At 42.8% G+C, this 27,492-nt stretch overlaps 1 protein-coding gene across 1 annotated transcript in view; it reads right to left on the minus strand.

Annotated features, from left to right (window-relative positions):
* Positions 1-16,471: 16,471 nt before the first annotated feature.
* LOC138683598 (synaptic vesicle glycoprotein 2C-like) overlaps positions 16,472-27,492 on the minus strand; it is a 154,792-nt gene continuing 143,771 nt past the window's right edge. Inside the window, exons 8-13 of the mRNA XM_069775583.1 lie at positions 27,079-27,191; positions 25,085-25,249; positions 21,608-21,741; positions 20,138-20,341; positions 17,528-17,687; positions 16,472-16,487 (exon numbers count right to left, since the gene is read on the minus strand). Coding sequence (XP_069631684.1) covers positions 16,472-16,487; positions 17,528-17,687; positions 20,138-20,341; positions 21,608-21,741; positions 25,085-25,249; positions 27,079-27,191 — 792 coding nt within the window. The remainder of the gene's footprint in view (positions 16,488-17,527; positions 17,688-20,137; positions 20,342-21,607; positions 21,742-25,084; positions 25,250-27,078; positions 27,192-27,492) is intronic.

The raw sequence follows: 27,492 nt of genomic DNA on the forward strand, positions 1-27,492 counted from the left end.
GTATATAACTGTATCAAACGTTGTAGTGAATGGACTTCACTTGATCACATTGGTCTGTATGTGATGTCCCTCCACACCATTTGGCGCCCGAACAGGGACCGATCAGCACTTTATCGTCTCTACGAGAATTTCTGGTGCAGCTGAACCGACGAGGGAGCGGAGGAGCCCGCCGAGAGTGTTCCTGCTGCCCCGGCAGGACGGCATGAGCTTCAGCTGAGCTGGGAAGCACGGCATGAGCTTCGGCTGAGCTGGGACGCACATAAGTTTGAATCTCGCCCTGAGCTGGGAAAACGAGGAGACGCGCGAAAGCTTGAATCTTGCCCTGATAAGGTGAGCGGTCGGAGAAGGAGATGGGGTCGGACAAAAGGCAGGAAGCAGTCCTAAAGCTCCTTCGTAATTTTCTCTCTGAGAGAGGACTGAAATTCGATAATTCTGTGTTAAAGGGGTTACTTTTATGGGCCTGGAAGAAAGAACTTATCCCGAGTGTAAATGTCGCGTTTGAAGAAGCGACCTGGGATAATATAGGCAAGGCGCTGTGGGACGCTACTAGCTGCAGGGGGGGTAAGGTAAAGGAGATGAAAAACTATGCAGAGCACTGGAAGGTAATTCGAGACATGCTGGAGACAATGAGGGCGGACCGGCAGGCAGCCGCCGCTCTCTGCGCGGCGGTGACCCCCTCTGCTGCCTCCACGGCTGCCGCGTCAGCCCACCCTGCTGGAGTTGGGGGGACATTCTCTACACAACTATCTCCACCCCCCCTAACATCCATCTCCGTTAACGCTGAGACGCCTGCACAGACACAGCCTTTGCCTATACCCAGCCAGGCCATTGGTGCCGAAAAAATTCCCCCGTCTGTTACTCCGCAAGAAACAGGGGAATTAAGGGGGGCCGATTGTCGCCCGACAGATCCGAAGCCGACAGAGTCGGGGGTGACTAATGCGGATAAACAGATTGCGGGGGACAGGGAACCATCTCCATCGGGTAGTGCGATGGAAGAGCTGAGGGAGGTGGTGAACCTATTACAAAAACTGACAGTACGGTCGGAAGAGCTCCTGAGGGAGGTGGTGAACCAGTTACAAAAACTGACGGTACGGTCGGAAGAACCAGAAGTGAGGGAGAAACGGTCATCCTCCCGAAAGGATGAACCGAGAGGGCAAGAGAACGAAGATTCTTGCCGTATACCGGCCCCGCCCCCTTCTCACCACCCCCTCCGGCACCTCCCCCAGCCCCTCCCCTCCCGCCCCTCCCTCCTCCCCTCCCCCCTCCCCTCCCCTCCCGCCCCCTCCCCCCTCCCCTCCCCTCCCGCCCCCTCCCCCGCCCCCTCCCTTTCCGCCCCCCCCTCCGCCGCCTTGCCGCGGCGCGTGTCAGCCGGCCATGGAGCGGCCGCCGCCAGCCGCGGCCGGCCCCCGGCCAGGACCATCCGCGCCCCCGCCCCCGCCCTTTCGTCCATCCCGCCTCTCGGAACCAGAAACAGTGAAACCAACTGCGCCCGCGATAGACGCGGAGCCGCCTGTAATAGCCGCTGCAGAAGAAAGGCAGAGACATTGGAGGGGAGTAATAAAAGATGCCATTATAGAAGGGACTATGCTCCAAGCATTCCCAGTTATTGCATTAAATGGACAGAAAAAATGGGAAGCGTTTGACTGGAAGGTCATTGAAAGATTAAGGTATGCTGTGAGTCAGTATGGAATTAAGTCTGCGTTAGCTCAACAAATGGTGCAATTCATTTTTTCTTCTGATACGCTAATACCTCAAGATATTAAACAGCTAGCACAGTTGGTTTTGGAGCCCGCCCAAATGTTAGTGTTTTTCCGGCAGTGGGAGACGTTCTGTGATTGGGAACAAGCAACACCACGACAACAAACAGATCCCTTATGGGGAGTAACCACACAGATGCTGATGGGTACTGGACCCTTCGCATCAGGGAATGCTCAGTTACAATGTATCACTGAGGTTCATCATCTATCACAGATCTTGGCGTATCAAGCTTTTCTTTCCATACCAGACAATATTCGAAACCATACTTTTACTCAGGTGAAACAGGAGCATAACGAACCTTTCGCACAGTTTATTAATAGATTGCATAGGGCGATCTATGACCGCCCTGACATGACCGAGCAAATGAAAGAAAACATGTTCAAAATGCTCGCTTTCGAAAATGCTAATGAAAAGACACGCAAAGCATTGTGTAATTTGCCGAAAAATGCAGCCGTCGTTGATATGCTAGAATACATGGATCGAGCAGTGGACTCACAGAAAACAGCCTATGTTGTCGCAGCTCCACAAGGAGCTACAAAGAAGCACAGGGCCAGTAAGACACCCTTGGTCAAGTGTTTTAACTGTGGCAAACGTGGACACATTAGGAGCCAATGTACAGCTTCTGCTAAGAAAGATGACAATACCACCAAGAATATAGGAAGAAGGGAAACTTTACACCGACCGCGAAGGCCCCTTGCGCGATGACACAAACACAAGGGACCTGGGCTGCCAGCCCTCAGGCAGCCTCGCAACCACCAGATCCGCCACTGCAGGGAGCTCCGGAGTGGATGTGGAAACCGCAGTAGACATTACGTTGATGGATGCAGGGGTACACTTGGTGGATAGCAACATAAAGGGACCATTGGGGTTTGGGCTTAGTGCATTTGTGATGGGACGATCTTCAACAGCTCTAAAAGGAATTTTGGTAGTTCCAGGGCTTATTGATGCAGATTTTTGTGGGACTGTGAAAATTATGATTCATGTTTTAATCCCTCTTGTTTCTATTCCTAAAGGTACCAGAATAGCACAATTAGTTCCATTCAGGTCGTGTGTTCCGAACCCAGGAGAAGTACAATGTGGAGATGGTGGATTCGGCTCCACAGGGAAACCACAGCTATACCTTGCCATGGACATAATAAGAGGTAAACCAGAAAAGGTAGTGCAATTGGAAGGGCCTGACGGAGTTATCGTCAAGAAACTGATGACAATCGATACAGGAGCTGATGTTACGATTCTTTCACGATATATTTGGCCTCCATCATGGCCATTGATCAATCCAAATTTTGGCATTGCAGGGATAGGGGGCACACAAGCCACCTTAGTAAGTCAGCTGCCGATTACATTTGTGTTCCCTGACGGTGAAAATGTTACGACGCGTCCATATGTCATGACTACACCAACTGAATTGCTTGGCCTCATAGGCCGTGATTTATTGAGCCAAATGAAGGCAATGTTAGTGACCCATCCTTTTTAGGAGCGGTCACTGAGGGGCAGCCAATCCTGAAAATTAGCTGGAAAACAGATGAGCCTGTTTGGATTGATCAGTAGCCACTACATTCTGAAAAGCTGCTAAAAATACAAGAGTTAGTTGAGGAGCAATTGAGAGCGGGACATGTTGTTCCTTCTACTAGTCCATGGAATACACCAATATTTACCATTCCCAAGAAAAGTGGGAAATGCAGACTGTTATATGATCTCAGAGCTGTGAATGCAGTGATGCACAGTATGGGAGCCCTGCAGCCAGGTTTGCCGTCTCCAGTTATGCTTCCAGAAGAATGGGATTTGTTAATTATAGATCTAAAGGATTGTTTTTTCACCATTCCCTTGCACCCAGATGACGCTGGATGGTTTGCCTTTTCGGTACCGTCGATTAACAAGGCAGAGCCCTATAAGAGATACCACTGGGTTGTGTTACCGCAATGAATGCGCAATTCCCCCACGATGTGTCAGGTATATGTGGCCTGGGCATTAGAGCCTGTAAGAAAGCAGTTTCCTCAGTTACATTTTGATAGCGGGAAGGAACTTGCCACAGGATGAATTTTTAACTCATTTGCAGGACATCTTAAGCCATCGCGGAGTAATAATTGCTCCTGAAAAGGTGCAAAAGACAGCACCTTGGAAGTATTTGAGGTGGCACATAGATGCTGGCAATGTTAGAAATTTCAACAGTACATGATGTCCAGAAGCTGGTGGAAGATATCCAGTGGGTGCGGAATCTTTGCGGTATCACTAATGACGATATGGACCCTCTGGTAGAACTCTTGGGTATGAGCGCACGTGCAGATGAGAAACGGGAAATGATAGAGCTGACCAATTGGTTGCAGCGGCATGGGAGCCTCCTCCAGGGAATCGTTTTCAACAAGCATGGCAATCAATCACATGCGTTCTTGCACCAACCCGCTAGGATGTTAGCAAAGCAATTTGACTTACCACTCACTGATGCCCAAGGTATCGTTAAAGCATGCCCCGATTGTCAAAAGGAAGGGCTGGGCTTGGGCTGTGGGGTTAACCCATGAGGTCTCTTGCCATTACAGTTGTGGCAAATGGATGTCACCCATGTCACGTGGTTTGGTGCAAAGCGTTGTGTATGTGTGTATTGATACCTATTCTGCTGCCATGTGGGCCACGGTACAAACTGCAGAAAAAGCCTTACATATTGAATGACATCTTCATGCTTCTTTTGCAGTGCTGGGTGTGCCTAAAGAAATTAAGACGGACAACGGCCCAGCCTATGGTCCTACACGATTTGCTCGATTTTGTCATTTGTGGGGAATTCACCATGGTACGGGTATTCCACATCTTCCCACAGGACAGGCTATTGTCGAACGGGCCAACCAAACCTTAAAGAGCATGCTGCAAAAACAAAAGGGGGGAACCCAGGGCTTACTCCCAGAGGAACGATTGGCCAAAGCCTTATTTGTGCTAAATTATCTTAGATTGACAGGTGATCACAAAGACCCACAAATGGTAGTGCATCATGCTCTTTTACAGGCGGAAAGGACACAACAAAGTACAGGAATCATGGTAATGTATAAGGACCCAGAATCCAGGAAATGGTGCGGACCAGCAGAAGTAAAACTTAATGGGAGAGGGTATATGTGTCTGCTTACAGATCGAGGCCTTCGCTGGATCCTGGCTAAGTGGGTCAAACCATGGCTTCGCACTGATGCTGGACCCGGAATTGTCCCAGTGGCAACTGGCACGGCACCGGCGGGTGCTGGAGCCACTGATCCAACAGATTCTGACTAATAGAGTATTACACTTTAGAGGACTAGCGGACATTGAGTCCTTCAGAGAGGGTTTTAGAACAGCGTGCCTTATTGTATATAGAACTTGCTTTAGGTAAAAAGTGTGCTAAGCATAATTTGGTTAAACATAGTGTGATTACGGGAAGACAGTGTGGGGTAAACGTAAAAGTTAGTTAAAGCTAAAATTAGGGGTAAGGTCTATTTCCATTAATAACCTGGGAACGAGGCTATAATTGTGTTTCCACAGATACAGGCCCACGACGGACTCCTGTTGAATTTGCACGACCATCATCATCTGGAGCATCATAGATGGTGTGGCAATATGAATACCATCTCAGTCAAAAACTAATGTATAGGTCACCTTGGCTAACATAATAGGTCAAGATTCTCTGTGCATTGCTACTGCATCATAAAGCCCATGAACCAATAGACAAGATGACTATGACTCGTGCAGCGCGCCTGGCCAGCGAGCGCATGCATCATAGATTGCAACCGAGGCGGACTTTTTGGCACCCGCTGGCCACGTGTGCTGAAACCCGTTCCTCTGCAAATGTATAGATACCGGGATTTTCCGAAGAGCATCGGGCTGGTGTATGGTGAGGCCATCGTTGCCTCTGTGGGGACGCCCACGGGATGCTGGCACCTACCGATTGCTGGGCTGAATTCGCGGAGCAAGATGGCACAAGAATATATGGATGGTTCATCTTTCTCATGGTCCTCATGGTTCGGGTCATTAGGGGTAACGGGTTGGCTTAAAGAATTGTGGGCATTATTGTAGTTATTGTGATTTTAGCTATTGTAATAATTCTACCTTGTTCAGCTTGTTAAGGAAAAATGGCACCCCAAGTTATTAGGCAAGCTTGGATTGCTGAAAAACAAAAAGGGGGAATTGTTGAGGATTTCTTGGCTGGGCAAAGGAATGTGAGCAATCCAGCCGTTAGGTGGGAACGAAGCATAAGTTTACAAAGTGCTGGAGCAGACAAGGACACTGTGTCCTTGTACGCTGGGAAAAAGGAAGATAAGAAGAGCCTGACAAACAACACCTGGATGCTGAAGAATGAGATAAGTGACTGCTGGACACCTCGTGAAGAAGCTTGCACAGCCAATAGAGAATAAGATAGTGTCGCGTGAAACGGGGTATTGTACCAATTAGAGTATTGTATAGGGCACGTGCACAAGTGCATAAGGTATATAACTGTATCAAACGTTGTAGTGAATGAACTTCACTTGATCACATTGGTCTGTATGTGATGTCCCTCCACACCAATTTTCCATTAATTTAGCGTGCTTATAGTCAACTGTATTATTATTTGCACATTCTTTGCAGACAGTATATTTATCACTGGCAATCCAAAAGAACCTGAACTTTTGCTCAAGGACCTGGGTGCACTTGGTGGGTGATACAAATAGATGAGGAAGCCCAATGTGTGCCTCAGAGGGATTTGATTTTACGTGGGAATAGCCAATGAATTAAATTGTATGATGTTCATTGCTACATAACCCTGCCACTGTATGTTATCATTACTATAATTGTTATATGCTAAATCCATAGTACTACAGTAAGAATCACTTAGATCAAGCAAGAATGAACTGTGATAAAACTGAGCGAAGCGCAGTAGTGATGGGATCAGAACTGACTCCAGCATGCAACAATGCAACATTGCACACCATCCTCCTGCTGCATCCAATGTCACCCACTCGCCACACTGCACTGAAGCCCAATCCTGCTCTACCGACTGAGAGGACTTCGCATCATCCCTCCTGCCCAGAAAGACTGGTATGACAGATGGAGCCCAAATTCGGGGACTAAATGATCTCAATGAACATTTTACAGAGATGGCCCATAGACTGAGGGAATGATGTCTATGTGTGTGTGTATACATATATACATATATCTCAAAGGACGGGAAAGATGATGGTGATTGATTGGGATGTATTGGGAAGTATGGGACCTGAGCATGACATAATTGATATTGAATAAGGGGTGGATACTGTCCTGGTTTTGGCTGGGATAGAGTTAACTTTCTTCCTAGTAGCTGGTATAGTGTTATGTTTTGGGTTCAGTATGAGAAGAATGTTGATAACACACTGATGTTTTCAGTTGTTGCTAAGGAATGTTTAGACTAAGTCAAGGATTTTTCAGCTTCTCATGCCCAGCCAGCAAGGCAGCTGGAGGGGCACAAGAAGTTGGGAGGGAACACAGCCAGGGCACCTGACCCAAACTGGCCAAAGGGGTATTCCATACCATGTCATGCCTAGGATATAAAATGGGGGGAGTTGGCCTGAGGGGATTGCTGCTCAGGAACTAATCAGGCATCGGTCAGCGAGTGGTGAGCAATTGCATTGTGCATCACTTGTTTTGTATATTCCAATCCTTTTATTATTACTGTTGTCATTTTATTATTATTACTATCATTATTAGTTTCTTCCTTTCTGTCCTATTAAACTGTTTTTATCTCAACTCATGAGTTTTAATTTTGTTTCCCCCCGATTCTCTCTCCCATCCCACTGGGTGGGGGGGTAGTGAGTGAGCGGCTGTGTGGTGCTTAGTTACCAGCTGGGGTTAAACCACGACATCTACATCCACATCTTATTATACCAGGGGAGAGTTAAAAGCTTCTGTCTAGTACAGTTGATGGGGATATAGGTGTTTTCAGCACTGTCCATGCCCTGACCATATCTGACATGCTGTGCTTAAGAATTATACCAGTCCTGGTATATTTGAGGACCCTGCACCAAAAGAATGACAAAGGTAGGTCTAGATCCTTCTGGCATATTTCTAAACGGCTCTAGTTTGCTCTAAGAAGCTGAACTCTAGTTAATCCAGAGTCCACTTCAGAATCTGAACAAGATTCAGAAATGTGCTAACTTGAAGTAATGGTACTTTGTCAAATTCTTGAATCAGTTAACAGAATGTTTGCAGGACAGAATTAAGTCATGGAACAGACTAGTTAATATACCTTCAGAAAGGTTGGGGGGTTTTTTCCATTAATGTTAAACATTCATTTGTCCATGGTTGCAGACCAAAGTCAACCCTCTAAAACATTTCTTATGGAAGTAAAAATCATAAGAGTTGATACTTACTTGTGGTGAAGGGAGTTAAAACCAGTTGGCAGCCAGTCACAAGTGGTGTTTCCCAGGGCTCAGTATTGGGGCCAGTTCTCTTTAATATATTTATCAATGATCTGGATGAGGGGATCAAGTGCACCCTCAGCAAGTTTGCAGATGACACCAAGTTGGGAGGGAGGGTTGATCTGCTCAAGGGTAGGAAGGCTCTAGAGAGAGATCTGGACAGGCTGGATCGATGGGCCGAGGCCAATCATATGAAGTTCAACAAGGCCAAGTGCTGGGTCCTGCACTTTGGTCACAGCAACCCCATGCAACAGGCTTGGGGAAGAGTGGCTGGAAAGCTGCCCAGCAGAAAAAGACCTGGGAGTGTTGGTCAACAGACGGCTGAATATGAGCCAGCAGTGTGCCCAGGTGGTCAAGAAGGCCGATGGCATCCTGGCTTGTATCAGAAATAGTGTGGCCAGCAGGAGCAGGGAAGAGATTGTTCCCCTGTACTCGGCACTGGTGAGGCTGCACTTTGAGTACTATGTTCAGTTTTGGGCCCCTCACTACAGGAAAGACATTGAGGTGCTGGAGCATGTCCAGAGAAGGGCAACAAAGCTGGTGAAGGGCCTGGAGCACAAGTCTTATGAGGAGCGGCTGAGGGAGCTGGGGCTGTTTATTCTAGAGAAGAGGAGGCTGAGGGGAGACCTTATCGATCTCTACAACTACCTGAAAGGAGGTTGTAGTGAGGTGGGTGCTGGTCTCTTCTGTCAGGTGGCTGGAGATAGGACGAGAGGAAATGGCCTCAAGTTGTGCCAGGGGAGGTTTAGGTTGGATATTAGAAAAAATTTCTTTACTGAAAGGGTTGTCAGACATTGGAACAGGCTGCCCAGGGAAGTGGTAGAGTCACCATCCCTGGAGGTGTTCAAATAACACGTAGACGTGACACTTCAGGACATGGTTTAGTGGGCATAGTGGTGTTAGGTTGACGGTTGGACTTGATGATCTTAGAGGTCTTTTCCAAACTTAGTGATTTGATTTGATTACTGTTCCATTGTCAGCTCTGTGTATTTTATGCCTTTTCTAACTCCAGGAGAAGACACAAGTTAGTCTCTTTTGCTGGATGATTATAACTATAATATACTTATTAGAACTTTGGCTATATGTCTCTTGCAATGGACAGCAATGTTTCAGTCTCTTTAAAATACTAGAGATTTAGCAAAGTAATTATGATTTTGCCTGAAGTAATCTTAATTCCTCTTTTTGTAAAACATGGTACCCATCCAGATATTACACAACAAGAAATAGCAGTGATATCTAAGGAAGGAGAGAAAGATCATTACGATGGCAGAGTAGAATCTACCCAGAAACACTGGTTGAAAAAAAAAGCAGAAGAGACTCAGATATGCTTCCTGAATAGTTAAAGCCCGCCCTTGCTGGGTTTTTTTTAAATTTGATTAAACTTGAAGTACTTACATAATACTTAGTTCCTAAGAAGCTAAATGTGCACATGCTGGAGGTAACCATCTTCAAAGTGACATGCTCTGCTGCCCAACAGTGCAGACCAGTGAGGGCTGCCTGAGGGCGGCAGATGAGGAAACTTTGGAAGTGTTGCTTGTGAAGCTTTTCTGACAGAGAAACATTTGCAGCAGTTCCTTGAAAATTCCTTCCTCAGAGAAGGAATGAGCAAGTTTTAGGAAGACTTTTGAAGTCAGTCCAAAGGAGGAGAGGAAGATGAACTGAAGGAAGCAGCAAAGAGCCACCCTACTGGAGTAATCTTTCTGTTTCTGGACAGGGGAGAGAAAATATAAAAAAAGGCTCATGGGTTGAGATAAGGACAGGGAGAGATCACTCACCAATTACCATCATGGGCAAAACAGACTCGACTTGGGGAAAATTAATTTAATTTATTACCAATCAAAAGTCAGAGTAGGGTAATGAGAAATAAAACCAAATCTCAAAATACCTTCCCCCCACCCCTCCCTTCCTCCCAGGTTCAACTTCACTCCTGATTTTCTCTACCTCCTCCCCCCAAGTGGCACAGGGGGACGGAGAATGGGGGTTGCGGTCAGTTCATCACACATTGTCTCTACTGCTCCTTCCTCCTCAGGGGGAGGACTCCTCACACTCCTCCCTGCTCCAGCATGGGGTCCCTCCCATGGGAGACAGTTCTCCACGAACTTCTCCAATGTGGGTCCTTCCCACAGGCTGCAGTTCTTCACAAACTGCTCCCGCATGGGTCCCTTCCACAGGGTGCAGTCCTTCAGGAGCACACTGCTCCAGCATGGGTCCCCCATGGGGTCACAAATCCTGCCAGGAACCTGCTCCAGCATGGGCTCCTCTCTCCACGGGTCCACAGGTCCTTCCAGGAGCCTGCTCCAGCACGGGCTTCCCATGGGGTCACAGCCTCCTTTGGGCATCCACCTTCTCCGGCGTGGGATCCTCCATGGGCTGCAGGTGGATATCTGCTCCACCGTGGACCTCCATGGAATGCAGGGGGACAGCCTGCCTCACCATGGTCTTCACCAGGGGCTGCAGGGGAATCTCTGCTCTGGCACCTGGAGCACCTCCTCCCCCTCCTTCTTCACTGACCTTGGTGCCTGCAGAATTGTTTCTCCTACATGTTCTTACTCCTCTCTCCAGCTGCAGTTTCTTGTTGCACAGCAACTTTTTTTCCTTCTTAAATATGTTATCACAGAGGTGCTACCACCATCACTGATTGATTGGCTCAGCCTTGGCCAGTGGCAGGTCCATCTTGGAGCCAGCTGGCACTGGCTCTATTGGACATAGGGGAAGCTTCTAGCAGCTTCTCACAGAAGCCACCCTGCTACCAAAACCTTGCCACGCAAACCCAATACACTTAAAAATAAAAAGTTACGGATATTAGTATTGATAGAAGAAAAATGCAGAAGTCCTACAAAAGTCTGAGAGAAAGCTCCATGTTAGAGAAAAGGAATTTTCCCAGATGTATTTTACTTCTGGTGCTGGGAAAGCTGTAACAAATTAAAACAGTTAGCTTCCTTTCACCTAAGTTCCACATAGCAAATAGCAATAATCCAAACAGTTAAAAATCAAGGGATTATCCAATCCTTTAGATTAAAAGAGCTTGCTTTCTGGTTGCCACATATGCTCCTTCTTAGACCAGGTGCTTATATTGCTACATAAAATATTTCAGGCCCACTTTTCCATTGTTGATAGTCAGAGCACCTGTCCTGCAGTGGAGTGCTACTCAATGTATAGCACAGATATTTCATAACCTTCTTGCCAGAGCTAGTGCTGAGCCTATCCAGAACTTTACAAAAGACTCTGAATCCTGGTTTTTTTGTGAATGTTGATAATATGCAAAGGCTATGAAAACCTAATTTCTGAATGTGCTACAGATAATTTTCTAATGTCCAGACATTTTCAGATCTTTTAAAAAATGAGTACACAGATGCATATTATAGCCTGGCCAATTACAGCACTCAGTGTACAATTAAAACTGTGGAATTTGCCTTTCTGCCTTGGCCTACTGCCTAAGGAATTGCATAGGTTCAGCATTTCATGCCTTAAAAACACCAACATAAAATTTCAGCAAAATGCAGTTCAACCTCATCCACAGGATGGCAGTAGAAAATAGCTGTCAGGAAGTCTATTGTAAATTGATGACTCAAAAGAATAGAAAACTCTTCTGACGGCCACAACAGTAAAAAGTTGGACTTAAGATACCCCATGAATAATGTTTATTACTCTGGGGACAAATTCTCAGGGCTCAAGAAGAGGAGCAAAAGATAAATATAATGAACTGAAGATAGGTGACTTATTTCTTATTTATGACCAAACCCTTATGAACTTGTTTCAAAGGTATTAAAAAAAGGCAAACCAGAATGACTTCATTTTATAGCACACCTTGAATTCTAAATATTCCTGGCCAAGATTCAAACCCAGATGTCTGGCAGCTGTAGTAAAACTGATGAATTGTTGGTTATGATACAATCTGACCTTGATTTACTCTGTCGGAGATACAAGGAAATGACTTATTTCTATTCCACTTTCTGTTTAGGTTTGGCATATTTTTTTGTATCCACTCCTTGACAAGAGTCTTGGCTTATAAAGTTGGTGCTTCCCAAGTTAGTTCACAAGAAGATATTTATCATTTATGTGAAAGTAACGATTGCATTTTAAAGTCATAAAAATCTCCTAAATGTTACTTCTTCAGAGAATTTTAACTCTTCCATTCATATTTGTATTACAGGCAGAGCTAGGAAATTGTGCAATATTATTGCAAGCCCCTTGGGCACACACATTACAACACATTTATAATTACCTCATTGTGCAATATTTTTTTTCTGCATCACTCTGCCAATGCACAGAACAAAGAGAACTTGAGGAATAAAACATGTATGTAGTGAAGGAAACTTGGTTTCCCTCATCTGTTGCAGAAGGTGAAAGGTGCACTGTGAATAAGGTTGGGGACTGCAACATGAGAAAACAGAGTCTCATGGTTAAGGTACTTGAGTGCTGACAGGAGAAAGGATACAATCCCTGCTCCTGCCACAGAATTCTTATATGATGCTAGCAAGTCACTTAAAGCTAACTAAATGGTCATTAAGTATGCATTTCACATTTTCTGTGTGCTCATCTTAGCACCTTCAGGTTTGTGTTGCTGAAGTGCCGAGCGCTTATAGCTGCAGTGGAAGTTATACTTTCAGCCCATTCCCTCTTCTAAAATGCTCAGTGACTGGGATCATAGGTACCTGTGGTGGTGCATTTTTCCCCCCACTCCTGGGCCGCTCTATGATCTCAGGAATTCCCTTTAGGCGTTAACATTTGTGTAATGAGTTGGGTGGTTAAGCATCCCTTGACCATACCAGGAACTCTTGCATTGCTAAGGCAGGGAGCAGCACTGACTGTACCAAGGACTCCTGTTGCCTGGCAGAGGTGGGGAATGGGAGCAGGAATATTAGTCATCCCCTGACAGCCTTGGAGCATCCCTTATCTGGTTTTAGTTATTCCCTGACAGCCTTGGAGCCTTTCTTATCTGAATTGTAGCTCATGTGAAAATGGTACCAGTGTTACTGGAATTCCAGTAATTTGCTGATGACTAAAGCCAATCATCTCAGGAACCTATAAACAGCAGTCCTAAGCAAGGCCCTTTGAGCTCTCCTGGACTGCAGCGGGTCCAGCTGCAACCAGCATCTCCCTCTGAGGGGGACGCCTCTCAGAGCTTGCAAACTCTCCAGTTTGCAAAAATTGGAGGACTGTTGCCAAAAGCTGATGATGGGACCTGGGCTGATATACCCTTCACTCCTTGAGGCTCAACCCTTTGCCCATTGAGAAAAATGCTGAGACATTTGATGTGAATATTTTCACTGAACTCAAGGGGAATTTTTAACAGGTATACCTTTGCTTTTATATATACATATAAAAATAAAAAAGTGTCTGTGTGCATATGTGGGTGAATTAACCCAGGTATCCTATAGCAAGTATAATACAAATATTGCCTTTTCTAAATCCTATGATTCACCTCAAACTGTGAATGAACCTCAGACTGCTGTTACACACATAATTCCTTTAGACATAAACCATTGACCAAGTCTGAAACTAGGAATGGATCCAGCCACACCTAAGCTCCATCTGGAGTTTAGAAAGCAAAGGGGTCTTCTCTGAGCCTTGTTACTCAACGGGAGGGTCTCCCCTACCTTTTTACATCCCTTATCTCTGTGCAAATAATGAAAAATTAATTCTAACCCAATTTTCCTTTGTATGTTTTTCTTTTACCCTTTTGCTTCTTCAGTCTCTGTATAAATAATTCTAGCTTGATTCTAACTTGATCTTTCTTTGTACATTTCATCCATGTATTAAGTAATAGAGTGAACCTTGCCATCAAACTTTGTGAATTCACACTTTTTATAAATTCCTATTAAATCATTTTTGCTAATGACGGTGATTCTTTAAGCAGTCCAAACCACTCATTTCATGACAGTACCACATGTGTCAAATTGGGCACTTAAAGTAATTTTAAAAAATATCTTTTTCTGCTGTGCCTCAATTTCTACATCACCTTCTTTCAAAGTAGTGTTCTGAAAATACAGAAAGTTTATGAAAGAGTAGGAAATCACTCTAGGAGCACTCAAGAATGTTTGCAAGATGTTTAATAACTCTCCTTCAGAGCAGAGCTTCCACAGCTATGGAATGGTTTGGCTTTCAAGAGGGTCACAACCGACCAAAGACTTTTCAGAACCAGCTGACTACTGAGCAATCCAGGATAGCACAGGCCATTAAGATAAGACAGAAGAGAGAGAAAAGATGAGACAATACAAGTTCTTTACATTGTGGAGCTGGATTAATTTCCTTGCTTATTGGAAATTAGGTAGTTTATAGCTAGTCATCATGGGTGTCCTTTAAAATTAATGTATTGAAAAGTAAAAAAAAATATTAAATATTATTAAATGATTACTCATTACCACCATGTGTATCATCTGGAAGACAGAAACCTACCTATGAATAGCATTGGTAACATATCATCACCTTTTAACATAACTTCTTCATCTACCTGAGAACCATTTGAAATCTATGGTCTCTAATATCTCTTATTTTAGCAGTTGTGCAAATCAACTGAGGTTTTATAAAGAATATGCAGACAAAAGCTATGCTACAATGGCATAAAGTTTGAAAGTACTTATCAAGAATTTAGGACAAGCTACTTAATTACCTCAAATCCAGGCATAAGTAAATTAAAATGTAAATATGTAGGTGAGTTTGAATGCATACAGAATCCAAATCTGTTAAGATTTTGAAGCAACCTTAACTGCCCTGCAGGCAGCTGATGAAGAGGAAACAAATGTCTCCCATGTGTCATATACACTGCACATTTCCAAAATGCTCACCACACCCCTACCTGGCAAAAAGCCAGTATGATCCATCAATAACCTGAAGTACAATTTATGAAACACCATTTGTACTACCCTGCATGACACTGGCAAAGCCCCGGTGGTTTGGCAACTGGCTGGTTTCCATGAGGAAAAGGAGGGGCTGCCCAGCCTGGTCTCTTGTGCTTGGTAGCGTGAACTTGGCCTCCTTCCACACACATTTCTTCCAGCTCAACCTCCAGCTGCACTTTGCTGCTGGTTTGTGGTCATTTCACTGGTTGAGAGTAAGGAAAAAGTACACGTTGGAATAGTAAACGGGTGACACAGTGAGCAAAATTTTTGTGCCTAGATCACCTTTTGAGGGAAAAACTGGAAGCCAGTTTCAGGACCAGATTAATTCTGGATGCAGCTTTAAAGTGAAAGTGGAACACATCACCTTAAGTATGAAAGGCCTCATATGCAAAAACAGATCAGACAGCTTCATGTACCATATATGCCTGGAAAGGGTGTTCAGCCCTACAGCTACTTGCAGAACCTGGAAATTCCCAGCAAACTGTGGCAAGTCATGCCAGGCTATGGAGATCAGAGGAGTCTTAGAAGGAAAGACAGGACCATCAGAGGTGGGTAATGGTGGCTGTTAAACTGTAGCTGGTCTGGACAAAAAAAAAAATCAGAGGAAAAAAAAAAAACCCACAACTGTGGGAAACAGCCTATTTGAGTCCCTGAAGGTATTCATTTTCAAATAGTTCTATGAAACATGAAGAAGCTTTGCCCCAATCTAAAAAAACATGTATAGGAAGAGACTTCTAGAATTGTTTGTTTCCTTATAACCCAACTGGCAAAAACTGGCAGTGATGGAACCAGAACTTTTGGGAAAAAAAACAAAACCAAAAAAACCCAACCTCATCTTCAGTATATGTCAGCAATGTCTATCCTGACAAAGGTAGATTTGACCTATCAGCCTTTTTATATTGATAATATGAAATGATGAGTTTTTTTCCTGAGTTGTTGCAAAAAAACCCACAACAACTCAGCTGCAAGTAAATTTTTGAGGTGGAATTCAATATAGCTATTATTGCATACATAAGCTTTTTTAAAAAGAAAAATGGGGAAAAAATTTGCTGCAATCCCAAAGCTAGCAGAAACTATTAAAAACAACTATTATCTACAAAATTCAGATCCCCTAGAATAGATATCAGTTACATTCTTTTTATCGTTTCTAGTAATGATGATAATTTTTTCTTCCGTTAACATCAATAGCTTTTTCAATTATTTTTCTTTACTTCATTTTAAGAAAATATTTGTGCCTACTACATTCAGGAATGTCAAGAAGATATTTCTTAGAATTATATCCTAGAGTTTGGCTGATGGAATAATTCTTACCAGAAGAGCAATTTCCTGAGGTGTAATAAAAACAGTAGTGCTTAATATTAAAGCTTAGTGCTTTGGATTCATAAGTAGCCTATTATGGTTACTTGATACAACCACAACAATGGAGATCTATTTCTTGTGTGAAGAAGCATATTTTTTAAAAATACCAATGAAAAGAAAACAGAAGCCAGTCTACAGTCTTCCTCTCCTAATGGACAATACAAAAGCCAGTTGCACCTGTGTCCAAAAACTTAGACTTGCCAACAAGGCATCACGCATTTATAAACTGGAAATTTTTTTCACCATATTTGAAACTTCCAGTAAATGCCATAATGAATAGTACTGTGATAAGAGAAAGGACACACTGTCCCTTGGCAGGAATCTGGGCAATTTTACACAGAATTTTTTTTAAGGAGAGGGGGAAAGATCCCAGTCTACTCAAGAAAATACAGCTTTCATATTTTTACACTTGACAATGGCATATGACTCAACTGTTCTTCCTTCAGTCCATTCAGTGACATAAGATCAGCATTAAAGAGTACCCTGTATCTCAAAAAAAACCCCATGTCATCTAGCAGCAATGCTTGCAGGACATGGAAACTGTCCTGAGCTTCCCTGCAAGAGCCTTGAAAGGTCAGGAGCAGTGCCCGAGGCATTTTTGTATCTGCTTAATGATAAGTATGTACAGACTCCTAGTGACCCTGCATACAAATTTGTAGCAGACTGATTAACAGCTCAGCATGGTTCAAGCCCACCATCTCTTCCAGAAGATACTGTTCAGCTCCAGAGAGCAATTTTTTCATTATCATCCCCACCATTTCACAGCCAACAGACAAATGCAGCTATATTGCTATTTTGGACCAACTATTACCATCATAGCTAGTTGCACTAGAGGAAAACCATAAATATTCCATTACTGTTTCAGAAATACTACTCATTACCTGTGTTTTAAATGAGAGTAGCAGTCAGATCTTCTTTTTTTTTTTTTTTTTTTTTTATATATGAAACTACACTTGTGGTGTTTTCCTGATTAGGTGATATTTGATGCAAAATACATACCAAATAGCTCAAAACAATAATCTTTTTTATTATTCCCCCGCCTTGCTATTCATAAGGCAAACTATTTATTCAGCCCACTCATAACATCACTACCACTGTAAAGCTCATACTTAACCATTTCTATTTACCATTTCTGCTGGTACATAGATATAGAGCCAGCAAGGTTAATGGAGATGTATCTGCACATACCTTCTGTTTGTAGGATACAGCTCCACAGAAATGACATCAAGAGAGTTCCATGCTGAGATGGTGAGACCATTGTAGAGGAACAGCATACCTATCATCATGGATTCACTAGTCCCAAACCACAGGAAAAAACAGCTTATGCCAGAAAGAACCATGGAACCACCTAGGCACAAGACAGATGAAATGAACACTAAGTGGAGATGTATTTAAAGTACGATCTTTGATGTGTCAAATCTTTCTATTCGCACAGTGTAGCTAACTAACTTATCAATATATTTGGGTTAAAAACTAAAGAGGCATCCTTTCCTGGTAAGACCAGTCAGGCAGACTGTCGTGGTTTAACCCCAGCCAGCAACTAAGCACCATGCAGCCGCTCACTCACTCCCCCCACACCCAGTGGGATGGGGGAGAAAATCGGGAAAAGAAGTAAAACTCGTGGGTTGAGATAAGAACGGTTTAATAGAACAGAAAAGAAGAGACTAATAATGATAATGATAACACTAATAAAATGACAACAGTAGTAATAAAAGGATTGGAATGTACAAAGGATGCGCAGGGCAATTGCTCACCACCTGCTGACCAACACCCAGTTAGTCCCCGAGCGGCGATTCCCTGCCCCCCCTTCCCAGTTCCTATACTAGATGGGACGTCACATGGTATGGAATACCCTGTTGGCCAGCTGCCCTGGCTCTGTCCTGTGCCAGCTTCTTGTGCCCCTCCAGCTTTCTTGCTGGCTGGGCATGAGAAGCTGAAAAATCCTTGACTTAGTCTAACCACTACTTAGCGACAACTGAAAACATCAGTGTTATTGTGGTGGGTTGACCCTGGTTGGATGCCAGGTGCCCACCAAAGCCGCTCTATCACTCCCCCTCCTCAGCTGGACAGGGGGGGAGAAAATATAACAAAAGGCTCATGGGTCAAGATAAGGACAGTTTAATAAAGCTGTTGCAGAGGATCCACAGGGGACATCACACACAGACCAATGTGATCAAGTGAAGCCCATTTACTACAACGTTTGACACAGTTATATACCTTATGCGCTTGTGCATGCGCCTTATACAATACTCTAATTGGTACAATACCCCGTTTCACGCGACGCTATCTTATCCTCTATTGGCTGTGCAAGCTTCTTCACGAGGTGTCCAGCAGTTACTTATCTCATTCTTCGGCATCCAGGTGTTGTTTGTCAGGCTCTTCTTATCTTCCTTTTTCCCAGCGTACAAGGACACAGTGTCCTTGTCTGCTCCAGCACTTTGTAAACTTATGCCTCGTTCCCACCTAACGGCTGGATTGCTCACATGCCCTCGCCCAGCCAAGAAATCCTCAACATAAAGCGATAGCAAAGGTTGCGCGCACAAAAGCAAAGAAAAACAAATGATGTTATTCTCTACTTCCCATCAGCAGGCGATGTCTAGCCACTTCCTGGGAAGCAGGGCTTCAGTACGTGTAGTGGTTGCTCTGGAAGACAAAAATGCCCCTCTTCTGTCTCCCTTTACTTAGCTTTTCTATCTGAGTTGACGTCATATGGTATGGAATATCTGTTTGGTTAGTTTAGGTCAGCTGTCCTAGTTATGTCCCCTCCCAAGATCTTGCCCTGCCCCAGCCTGCCATTGAGGGGGGGGCAGAAATGTTGGAGAGACAGCCTTGATGCTGTGCCAGCACTGCTCAGCAGTAGCCAAAACACTGGTGTGCTATCAACACCTTTCTAGCTACTGATGCAGAGCACAGTGCTATGAGGGCTGCTATGGGGAGTGTTAACTCCATCTCAGCCAGACCCAATACATCAACATTCTTCGCATACTGAACTCAAAACATGCACTGTACCAGCTACTAGGAAGATGGTTAACTCTATCCCAGCTGAAACCAGGACACAGACAAACATTATAAGTGGCTCGGGGAAAAAAAACATATTCCTCAAACATTAGTATGTATAATACTGTATTAAGCTGGAACCCTCTCTGAACTCCCAAAGCAACCTGCCTGGGGAAAGCTATCCCTATTTGTCTTCATTCATCATCTTCTGCAATTACATGAAACTCATTCATATATTGAAGTAATAAAAACACTGAGTGGGAATTGCATTTATATAGAGATATTCTCCTAGAAAATGAATGTGATGAAGTACCACATAGTTATTTAAGTAAAATGAAAACATTTGTGATTTCAGATAGTCCACAGTAGATGTCTTTCAGCTGTGTTACTTTGCAAAGTAGATAACAGGCAAAGGACTGCTGGTTTTTCCTAGGAGCTGCTTCACAAATGGAGGGTTATCTGTATACATCTTGCTTTCCTTTCAGCTAGAGTAAAGACAAGCTACTGGTCAGCACTTTCCAAAATCTCATCCCAAATGCCTAAATTGCAGTCTTGTAATATCAGTGTGAAAGAGCAACGACTGACGTGACATAGCAGAACTGGTTACAGACCCCTTTGTTCCTAGAGTTTCTAAACTGGGGGCTTTTTAAAACTGCATTTAGAATACCACATAAATGAAGTATCTGTAGAAGGAATGTTCTGCATCTCTCCAAACCAAATCCTTTAAAAAGAGAACATGTTACTTTATCAGCAGAGCTTTAGGTGTTGGTGGTGTTCCCTGTTTTAAAGTGAAGCCCCTACCTAGCATTGTTAACCGTCCAATTCCATCCATCAGAAGAGCAGATACGATGTTCCCTGGTAACACTGCCAAAGTTCCCAGGAAGTTAACAAAGTAGATCCAGTAGGCACTGTAGTCATCACTGAAAGAAATCTGGCATCCTGTCCTGATGTGGAAAAATGTGCAATTTATCAATTCGCTGTCAACAAATTTATATTGCTCGAGATCTGTAGAAAGAAGAAAAAGAAAGATTTCAGCTAACAGCCAACTCCATATGCAGCTTTTGATTAAAAACATTTCAAGTTTAGGCAACTTTAATGACAATTAGGAGCTTTCACTGCTTTGTAAAATGGGACTAGTTGTTGCTGTCAATTTTGATACCTTTTTATTTTAATAGAAAAATATGCAAAACTCATGAAAAAGAGCAACTAAGGCCTGGAATTAGGCAAATTATATTTCAGCTCTGCTTGGACTGTGTTTGGTTAAGACCTCTCAGCAACAGCTGGTCTTGCATAAAAAGCACTGGATATCTGCAAGTTTCCATCACTTGGTCTTGCTCTGTATCAGACCTTCTATTTCCATACCAGATAGCCTTTCAGATGAGACTGCTGGTCATGCCCAGTTTGGTTTTGACTTCTTTTAAAGGGAAATGTTCCTACGGAATTCAGATTAAACCCATTTTCATTTCTGAGCAGGCCGCTTTGTCTTCAGCTTGAACACAAATGAGTTACTACATGCAACAGTTGAGGCTGTTCTTCTTCAAATACAATTTCAGAGACCTCTCCTTATACTTTCTTCTTTCTTTCTGTTCCTCCTGTCAGCCTTTTAACCCTGAATCAAGAATACTTTCCTTCCAGGCAAAGCAAGCTGGGCATTGCTTTTTCTTAAACAGAACTCTATTACTATTATGATTGCTGGTTTTACAGGAAAGCAATAAGAAGTGCCGCGTCTTTTCAACAGGCTTAGTTGGCCATATTCTATTTTCACTTACATTGTATTAAACTGAAAAAAATGAGTCCTCTGTTTAAACATATGAAAATACGTATTCATATTTTTGATAGAATACTTATTAGACTGGGAATGATTATAGATAAGGTAGTTTGAATCCTGAACTCAGATCCCCATGCCACAGCAAGCACAATAGAACAATGCATTTCACCAGTCCCATTTAGATCAAATAAAAATACACCTAATTAAAGCTATCAGTAAAGCAGTAAACATATTTTCTCCTCTCCAGACTGAATCTCTTTAGAGATTATTAAAATGAAAGAGATGTTTATTATCTGAGTCAATATTAGGTCTGCAGTATCTCTAATGGGGTGTGATCCTTTCTCTTTTCTGGTATTAAATTACTGAGGCTTGTTGCCTTTTATTCCCTACAGGAAGGCTTCTTGTATGCCCTATTAGAAATCCAGAAATTATAAACAGTCCAAAATAGTAAGATGAGAACATACAGCTAAACAATGGGTGTTCAGGGTTTTTTCTTGTAATACCTGTGTTGTAGAAGGCGGTATTCACAAAAGTACAGTTCCTAAAGTATGAGTTCAGTGAAGTAATGTCTTCAAACACACAATTCTTAAAAAGGGAATCTTCAAAGGTTACTGATTTAAATTTCATCATAATAAACCTGTTCAATACAAATAATTTCTGTCAGTCTACCTTCATAGGTTAGAAAGAGCAACAGGTCAAGTTGACACAGCTACACAGGTCTAAATAATCTCAACCCCAGAAACAGTGATTCCTTAAAGGCATTCTGGAAACATAATTAAAAATTAGCTGATTCTAGAATACTATCATTCAGAAAAAGCATTAATAAGACAAATAGCTCCACATAGCTGCTGGCCATAACCAGTAATACAATTTCTTTGATAGTATTTCAGTTATTACTTGCCCTTAATCATCAATGAAAAACAATGTCATGACATTCATAAAATAGCTTTGTAAAATCACTATTACTTGTAATTTGACATTACAGTTGGAAAACGGGAGCTCAGGCTCCAGAAACCTGGTCTCTTGGAACAAACAAGCACCTGCTGGTACCAACAAGCTGGAAAGAAAGAATTTTTGAAAGAACCTTTATTTCTCCAGCTGAACACACTGGGCACCATGTCAGACTCAAATCCAAAACACACTGGTTCAAGTGTTTAAAAATGGTTTCACAAAATAGTTTAACACGAACACAACAATTACATTGGCAGTTATACAGCTAGGATTCTAACTGGAAGTATGTGTTTGTTACTCCTGTGTCTGTGGATGCAATTGCAATTACTGTGTATATAGGACATGCAGAAACAAATTGTCAGTAGCTTTTCTTATTTCTGAACATCCTCCTTCTTACTGACTCTCATTTAACTCCTAGATCTTTGATCATGACTGTAAATCAAGTCATTCACAGAAAAAAGTCAAGGACGAAGTATATTACTAGCAGTAACTTTCTACCTCAACATTACTAGGCTAAAACAATGCTGTAAGCCTTTTCTAGTATCTAAAAAGGGCAGTTTTGCTGGCAGACTTCACCCAAAGTGGCAACACTTTGACAAGCAGTGCTTTAATAGTTATATAACAGTAAGAACTGTTAAAATGGCAAAGCCTTCTGAACACAGACCTGGCTCTACTCTAATTAAACCTAGTGTGACTAGCTAAATATTTTTCTTATAACAAGACTAATAGTAGGAATAGGAACACACAAAATATGCTAGCTACAAAACAGTAGGAATTAAACTCTCTCACCAATAAAGTTGTTGGAATCACATCTTTATGAGAAAGAAGAACAAAAGCTAATTGTGTTTATCACAGGAAAAGGCTTATTAGCTAATGAGTTCTCTTTATGTATTGGTCAGAAAAATGGTGTTTTCAGCCCATTAGTTTTAGTTACTATATCATTTCTCATTTATGACAGACTGATTAAAATCAGGCCGGCATTCAGTGTCAACTCATCATTTGTCTTATAGCACTTTCCATTTTAAAATGTAGCTTAATTCCAGAGGAGAACAAAGAGAATTTAGCAATTAGATTAGTCAGTTGGAGCAGAAATGACAGACTATATATCCTACATTCTTCTTATGCACTTTTTACCTTTGGACAGAAAATATCTTGTGACTATATTAAAATTGGTGTTGCAATGATTTGAATTCAAACCTAACAGAAATGTAATGAAGTAAAAATTATTGATGGATCTAGTTAAGAAAGAACATGAAGGAAACACTGAAATTAGGGGTGAGTGGAGCATTGAAACATTTGTGGAGGAAGAATATCAAAAGAGTTCATACTACTGTGGAAAATGTTTTGTGAATCTCAAATAACTGTCAGAGGCCTATTAAATTTGCACATTTGAAAGAGTAAATTAGTGTTTAGAGGAGATTAGTGTTAGATTTAGTGTTTTACAAGAATTTTCAGTTTAAATTGATAAGATCTCAGTTGACAGAGTGCAAAACAACTAAAACTTAATGACAGTAAATGGTTCTTTGCTTTTAGGAGAACATCTACCTCCTGGAAAGGAACAGAACTGGGAAGCTATGGCTGGTTTTAAAACGAGATAACTGTTCATTTTTGTCCGCAATGCATAAACTTTTAACTGCATCAAAACTCAAGTTCTTATAAAAAAACAAAGCCCTGAATTACCAAAATCAGTAATTTTATTCACTTAGATATACATTTTCCTATAGAAGTAATAATTAGCACCATAACATCCAGGAGACCATTCACATGGTTGTTCTGTATATTTCTTAAGAGAAACCAGATACCTAAACCAGCTGTGTTTAATTTCCCCCCAAGTTATCTAGTTATCCGTAAAGTCTAGATAGAGCATTAATATGTACAGATTCAGTTGAAAAACATAAAAGGCATTGCCAACATGCTGTTTCCCATTTTAGAGCTGTTCATACTTTTTATTGATTTACAGTAATATTTAGCTTTTATTTTTCTGTGATAAAATCCTATCCTCTCAATGCTCAACATTTTCACGGAAGCGTCTTTCATCGATACAAGAAAAGAACCAGCAACAGAGATGAAAGTACATACAGCCCCCTACAATATGCCACATGTGTTGGGTCTGAAAACCTTTGAATCCCACTGTGAAAGGAAGTATCATTAACTCGGGCTTTTCAGTCTGTTTCTTAGGAGGGCAAGGAAGCTGGGTTTGCATGGAGGATCCTCACACAGGAACCACCAGGGCATGTACAGGTCCACTTCTCCCCATGCTCCAGAGCACCGTTCAAGATCAAGTCATAAGAAATAAAGAAGAGAAATAAATTCCCATTAAAAAGTAACAAACCCATCTATTATTAGTGTGCTAGTTGGGATTACAGTTAATTTTCTTCATAGTAGCTAGTATGGGGCTATGTTTTGGATTTGTGCTGGAAACAGCGTTGATAATACAGGGATGTTTTAGTTACTGCTGAGCAGTGCTTACACAGAGTCAAGGCCTTTTCTGCTTCTCACATCACCCCACCAGTGAGAAGGCTGGGGGTGCACAAGAAGGTGGGAGGGGACACAGCTGGGACAGCTGATTCCAACTGACCAAAGGGATATTCCAGACCATATGGCATCATGCTCAGCATATAAAGCTGGGGGAAGAAGGAGGAGGGACGTTTGGAGTGATAGCGTTTGTCTTCCCAAGTAACCGTTTCGCGTGATGGAGCCCTGCTTTCCTGGAGATGGCTGAACATCTGCCTGCTGATGGGAAGTAGTGAATGAATTCCTTGTTTTGCTTTGCTTGTGTGTGTGTCTTTTTCTTTACCTATTAAACTGTCTTTATCTCAGCCCACGAGTTTTCTCACTTTTACCCTTCTGATTCTCTCCCCCATCCCACTGTGGGGGGAGTGAGCAAGCGGCTGTGTGGTGCATAGTTGCTGGCTGGGGTTAAATCCCGATAATTAGTTAATGAAGAAAAATATTAGATTATCAGGACATACTTTAAAACATACATTTATTTATTCCAGCCAAGTCAGGATATTAGGAAATCTCTAAACCTGTCATTGATGTATTCTCCATTGCTGTGAATCTGATTTTCCAGTGTGAAGTTGAAGACAAAATGTGAAACCTCCTCATTGCGGAAATGTTTCACTCGGGATGCATACTTGTCTGACTGCAGATGTTTAATGACATCGGGAAACCAGACAGATAAGCCATAGTATCTGTGAAAAACAGAAAACACTCAGTTGCCAATCATCTCACTGATTCAGAAACCTGTGCAAGGTGAGGACGAGCAGCTACTTCAGCTACATGATGGAGCTGTTGTGCCCTGTATCGTGGTCTCCACATATCATGTATAAAGAGCAGATCCAAAGTGGAATTCACTTCTACATGAAACCAATGTGTCCAGGCCCTGAGAGCACTCCCAGCCCTGACATTCCTGCACAAACCCCCAGGGCTCCCCCCACCCTGCCCACAGCCCAGGACCCATGTCAGCCCCCCCAGGGATGTCATCCCCTGCCCCAGTGATGCCACAACAGGATCGGTCTCCAGCTCCCCACAGCCCTGCCCAGCCATGGGCCCCGCCAAACTGGACCCATCCGCAGGCCCACATCCTGGCCCTGTCTCAGCCCATCCCTATCCCCAGGGAGGTGCCTGATGCCTGGTTGCCCCCGTCTGCCCTGCTCCTGGCTGGGGCAGTGGGACAGGCCCCAGCTGTCAGGCCCTGCCCTACCAGACACTGGGGACCCCCTGCAGTGCCCAGACAGAAAGAATGGAGTTTTTCATAGACTGCAGACCATGAGAGGTACAAAGAAGAAATCTTTTCTAGAGTCTGCTTTAAACTTAAATTAGTTTTAAAAAATACAAAAAAATCCACACAGCACAATTGCCTTTAGATGCAAACAGGTGAACTACAGCAGCATGTGCCTGCAATGACAACAGTGGGCTTGGGAATAATGGGTGACAACACCCAGTACATCTTCTAAACCCTATACAAATTAAGTCTGACCTCCCTGGTTAAAACATGTACTTCTTTTCAAGTTAGTGCAGGTAGAGTACCAAGCTCACATTTTTAAAATGGTGAGGCAGGCACAGTTCCTCTGTGTTTGCTGATTGACTGTATAAAAATACTGAATGATGCTGACCAAAGAAGATGCCAGTTTTCTGAAGCAGTTATTCTTGATGAGTCAGGCTTGCAACCAAGAATAGACTAATCAATAAATATAATGTTTTGTGGAAAGATACTGAATAAAACCTTTCCAAACAAAAAAGGCAATCATAGTGACAGAGATTTGCATGCAGATGATTCTTCTGTCTGTCAAAGTCTATCAAAAATGGTTTAAGATCTCAACCACTCTTACCCAAAAGACAGGGTGAACCATACAACTGTAAGTTTGATCATATTATCCTTCATTGGGTAGTTGAAGCATCTCATAAACATCAACCAAATCTGTAAATCATTAGGAAATACATTTATTTTAAGTTGCATTTTGAACAATTTTGTTAAATGATAGATTCTGATTTGTTTGCTTCTTCAGGGCATCAGAGAGAGCAGATCAGCTCTTTGATACTGAGGTCATAGCTGTACTTCTGATACAAATATGTTAATCTCCAGCTATAGCCAGGTTGTGTGTGTTCTGTGTCTTTCTGGCTTCTTTTCATAGAATCATAGAATGGTTTGGGTTGGAAGGGCTCTTTAAAGATCATCTAGCTCCAATCCCCCTGCTATGGGCAGGGACACCTTCCACTATATCAGGTTGCTCAGAGCCCCATCCAACCTGACCTTGAACACTTCCAGGGTTGGGACATCCACAACTTCTCTGGGCAACCTGTTGCAGTGTCTCACCACCCTCATTGTAAAAAAAATTCTCTCTAATGTCCAATCTAAAACTACCGTCTTTCAGCTTAAAACCATTGCCCCTTATCCTGTCACTACAGGCCTTGGTAAAAACGTCTCTCTCTGTCTTTCTTATAAGCCCCCTTTATATATTGAAAGGCCACAATAAGGTCTCCCCGGAGCCTTCTCTTCTCCAGGCTGAACAACCCCAACTCTATCAGCCTTTCCTCATAGGAGAGGTGTTCCATCCCTCTGACCTTTTTTGTGGCCCTCTTCTGGACCTGCTCTAACAGGTCTATGTCTTTGTTGTACTGAGGACTCCAGAACTGGATGCAGCACTCCAGGTGGGGTGTCACCAGAGTAGAGGGGGAGAATTACCTCCCTCGACCTGCTGGCCACGTTTCTTTTGATGCAGCCCAGGATATGGTTGGCTTTCTGGGCTGCAAGTGCACATTGCTGGCTCATGTCCAATTTTCATCCATCAGTGTGGACTGTGTCATTAATTCACCCCTGCTCTGATCACCTCAAACTTTCCTAATCTCTAGGCAGCTTCATTTAAGTATCTGAAATAAACCAAAGATCATCAGAAATGTTTCCTTCTCATTTCCCAGTATTACACTGCTTTAA

Source organism: Haliaeetus albicilla, chromosome W, assembly GCF_947461875.1.
Source record: "Haliaeetus albicilla chromosome W, bHalAlb1.1, whole genome shotgun sequence".
In the NCBI taxonomy this organism is placed as follows: domain Eukaryota; kingdom Metazoa; phylum Chordata; class Aves; order Accipitriformes; family Accipitridae; genus Haliaeetus; species Haliaeetus albicilla.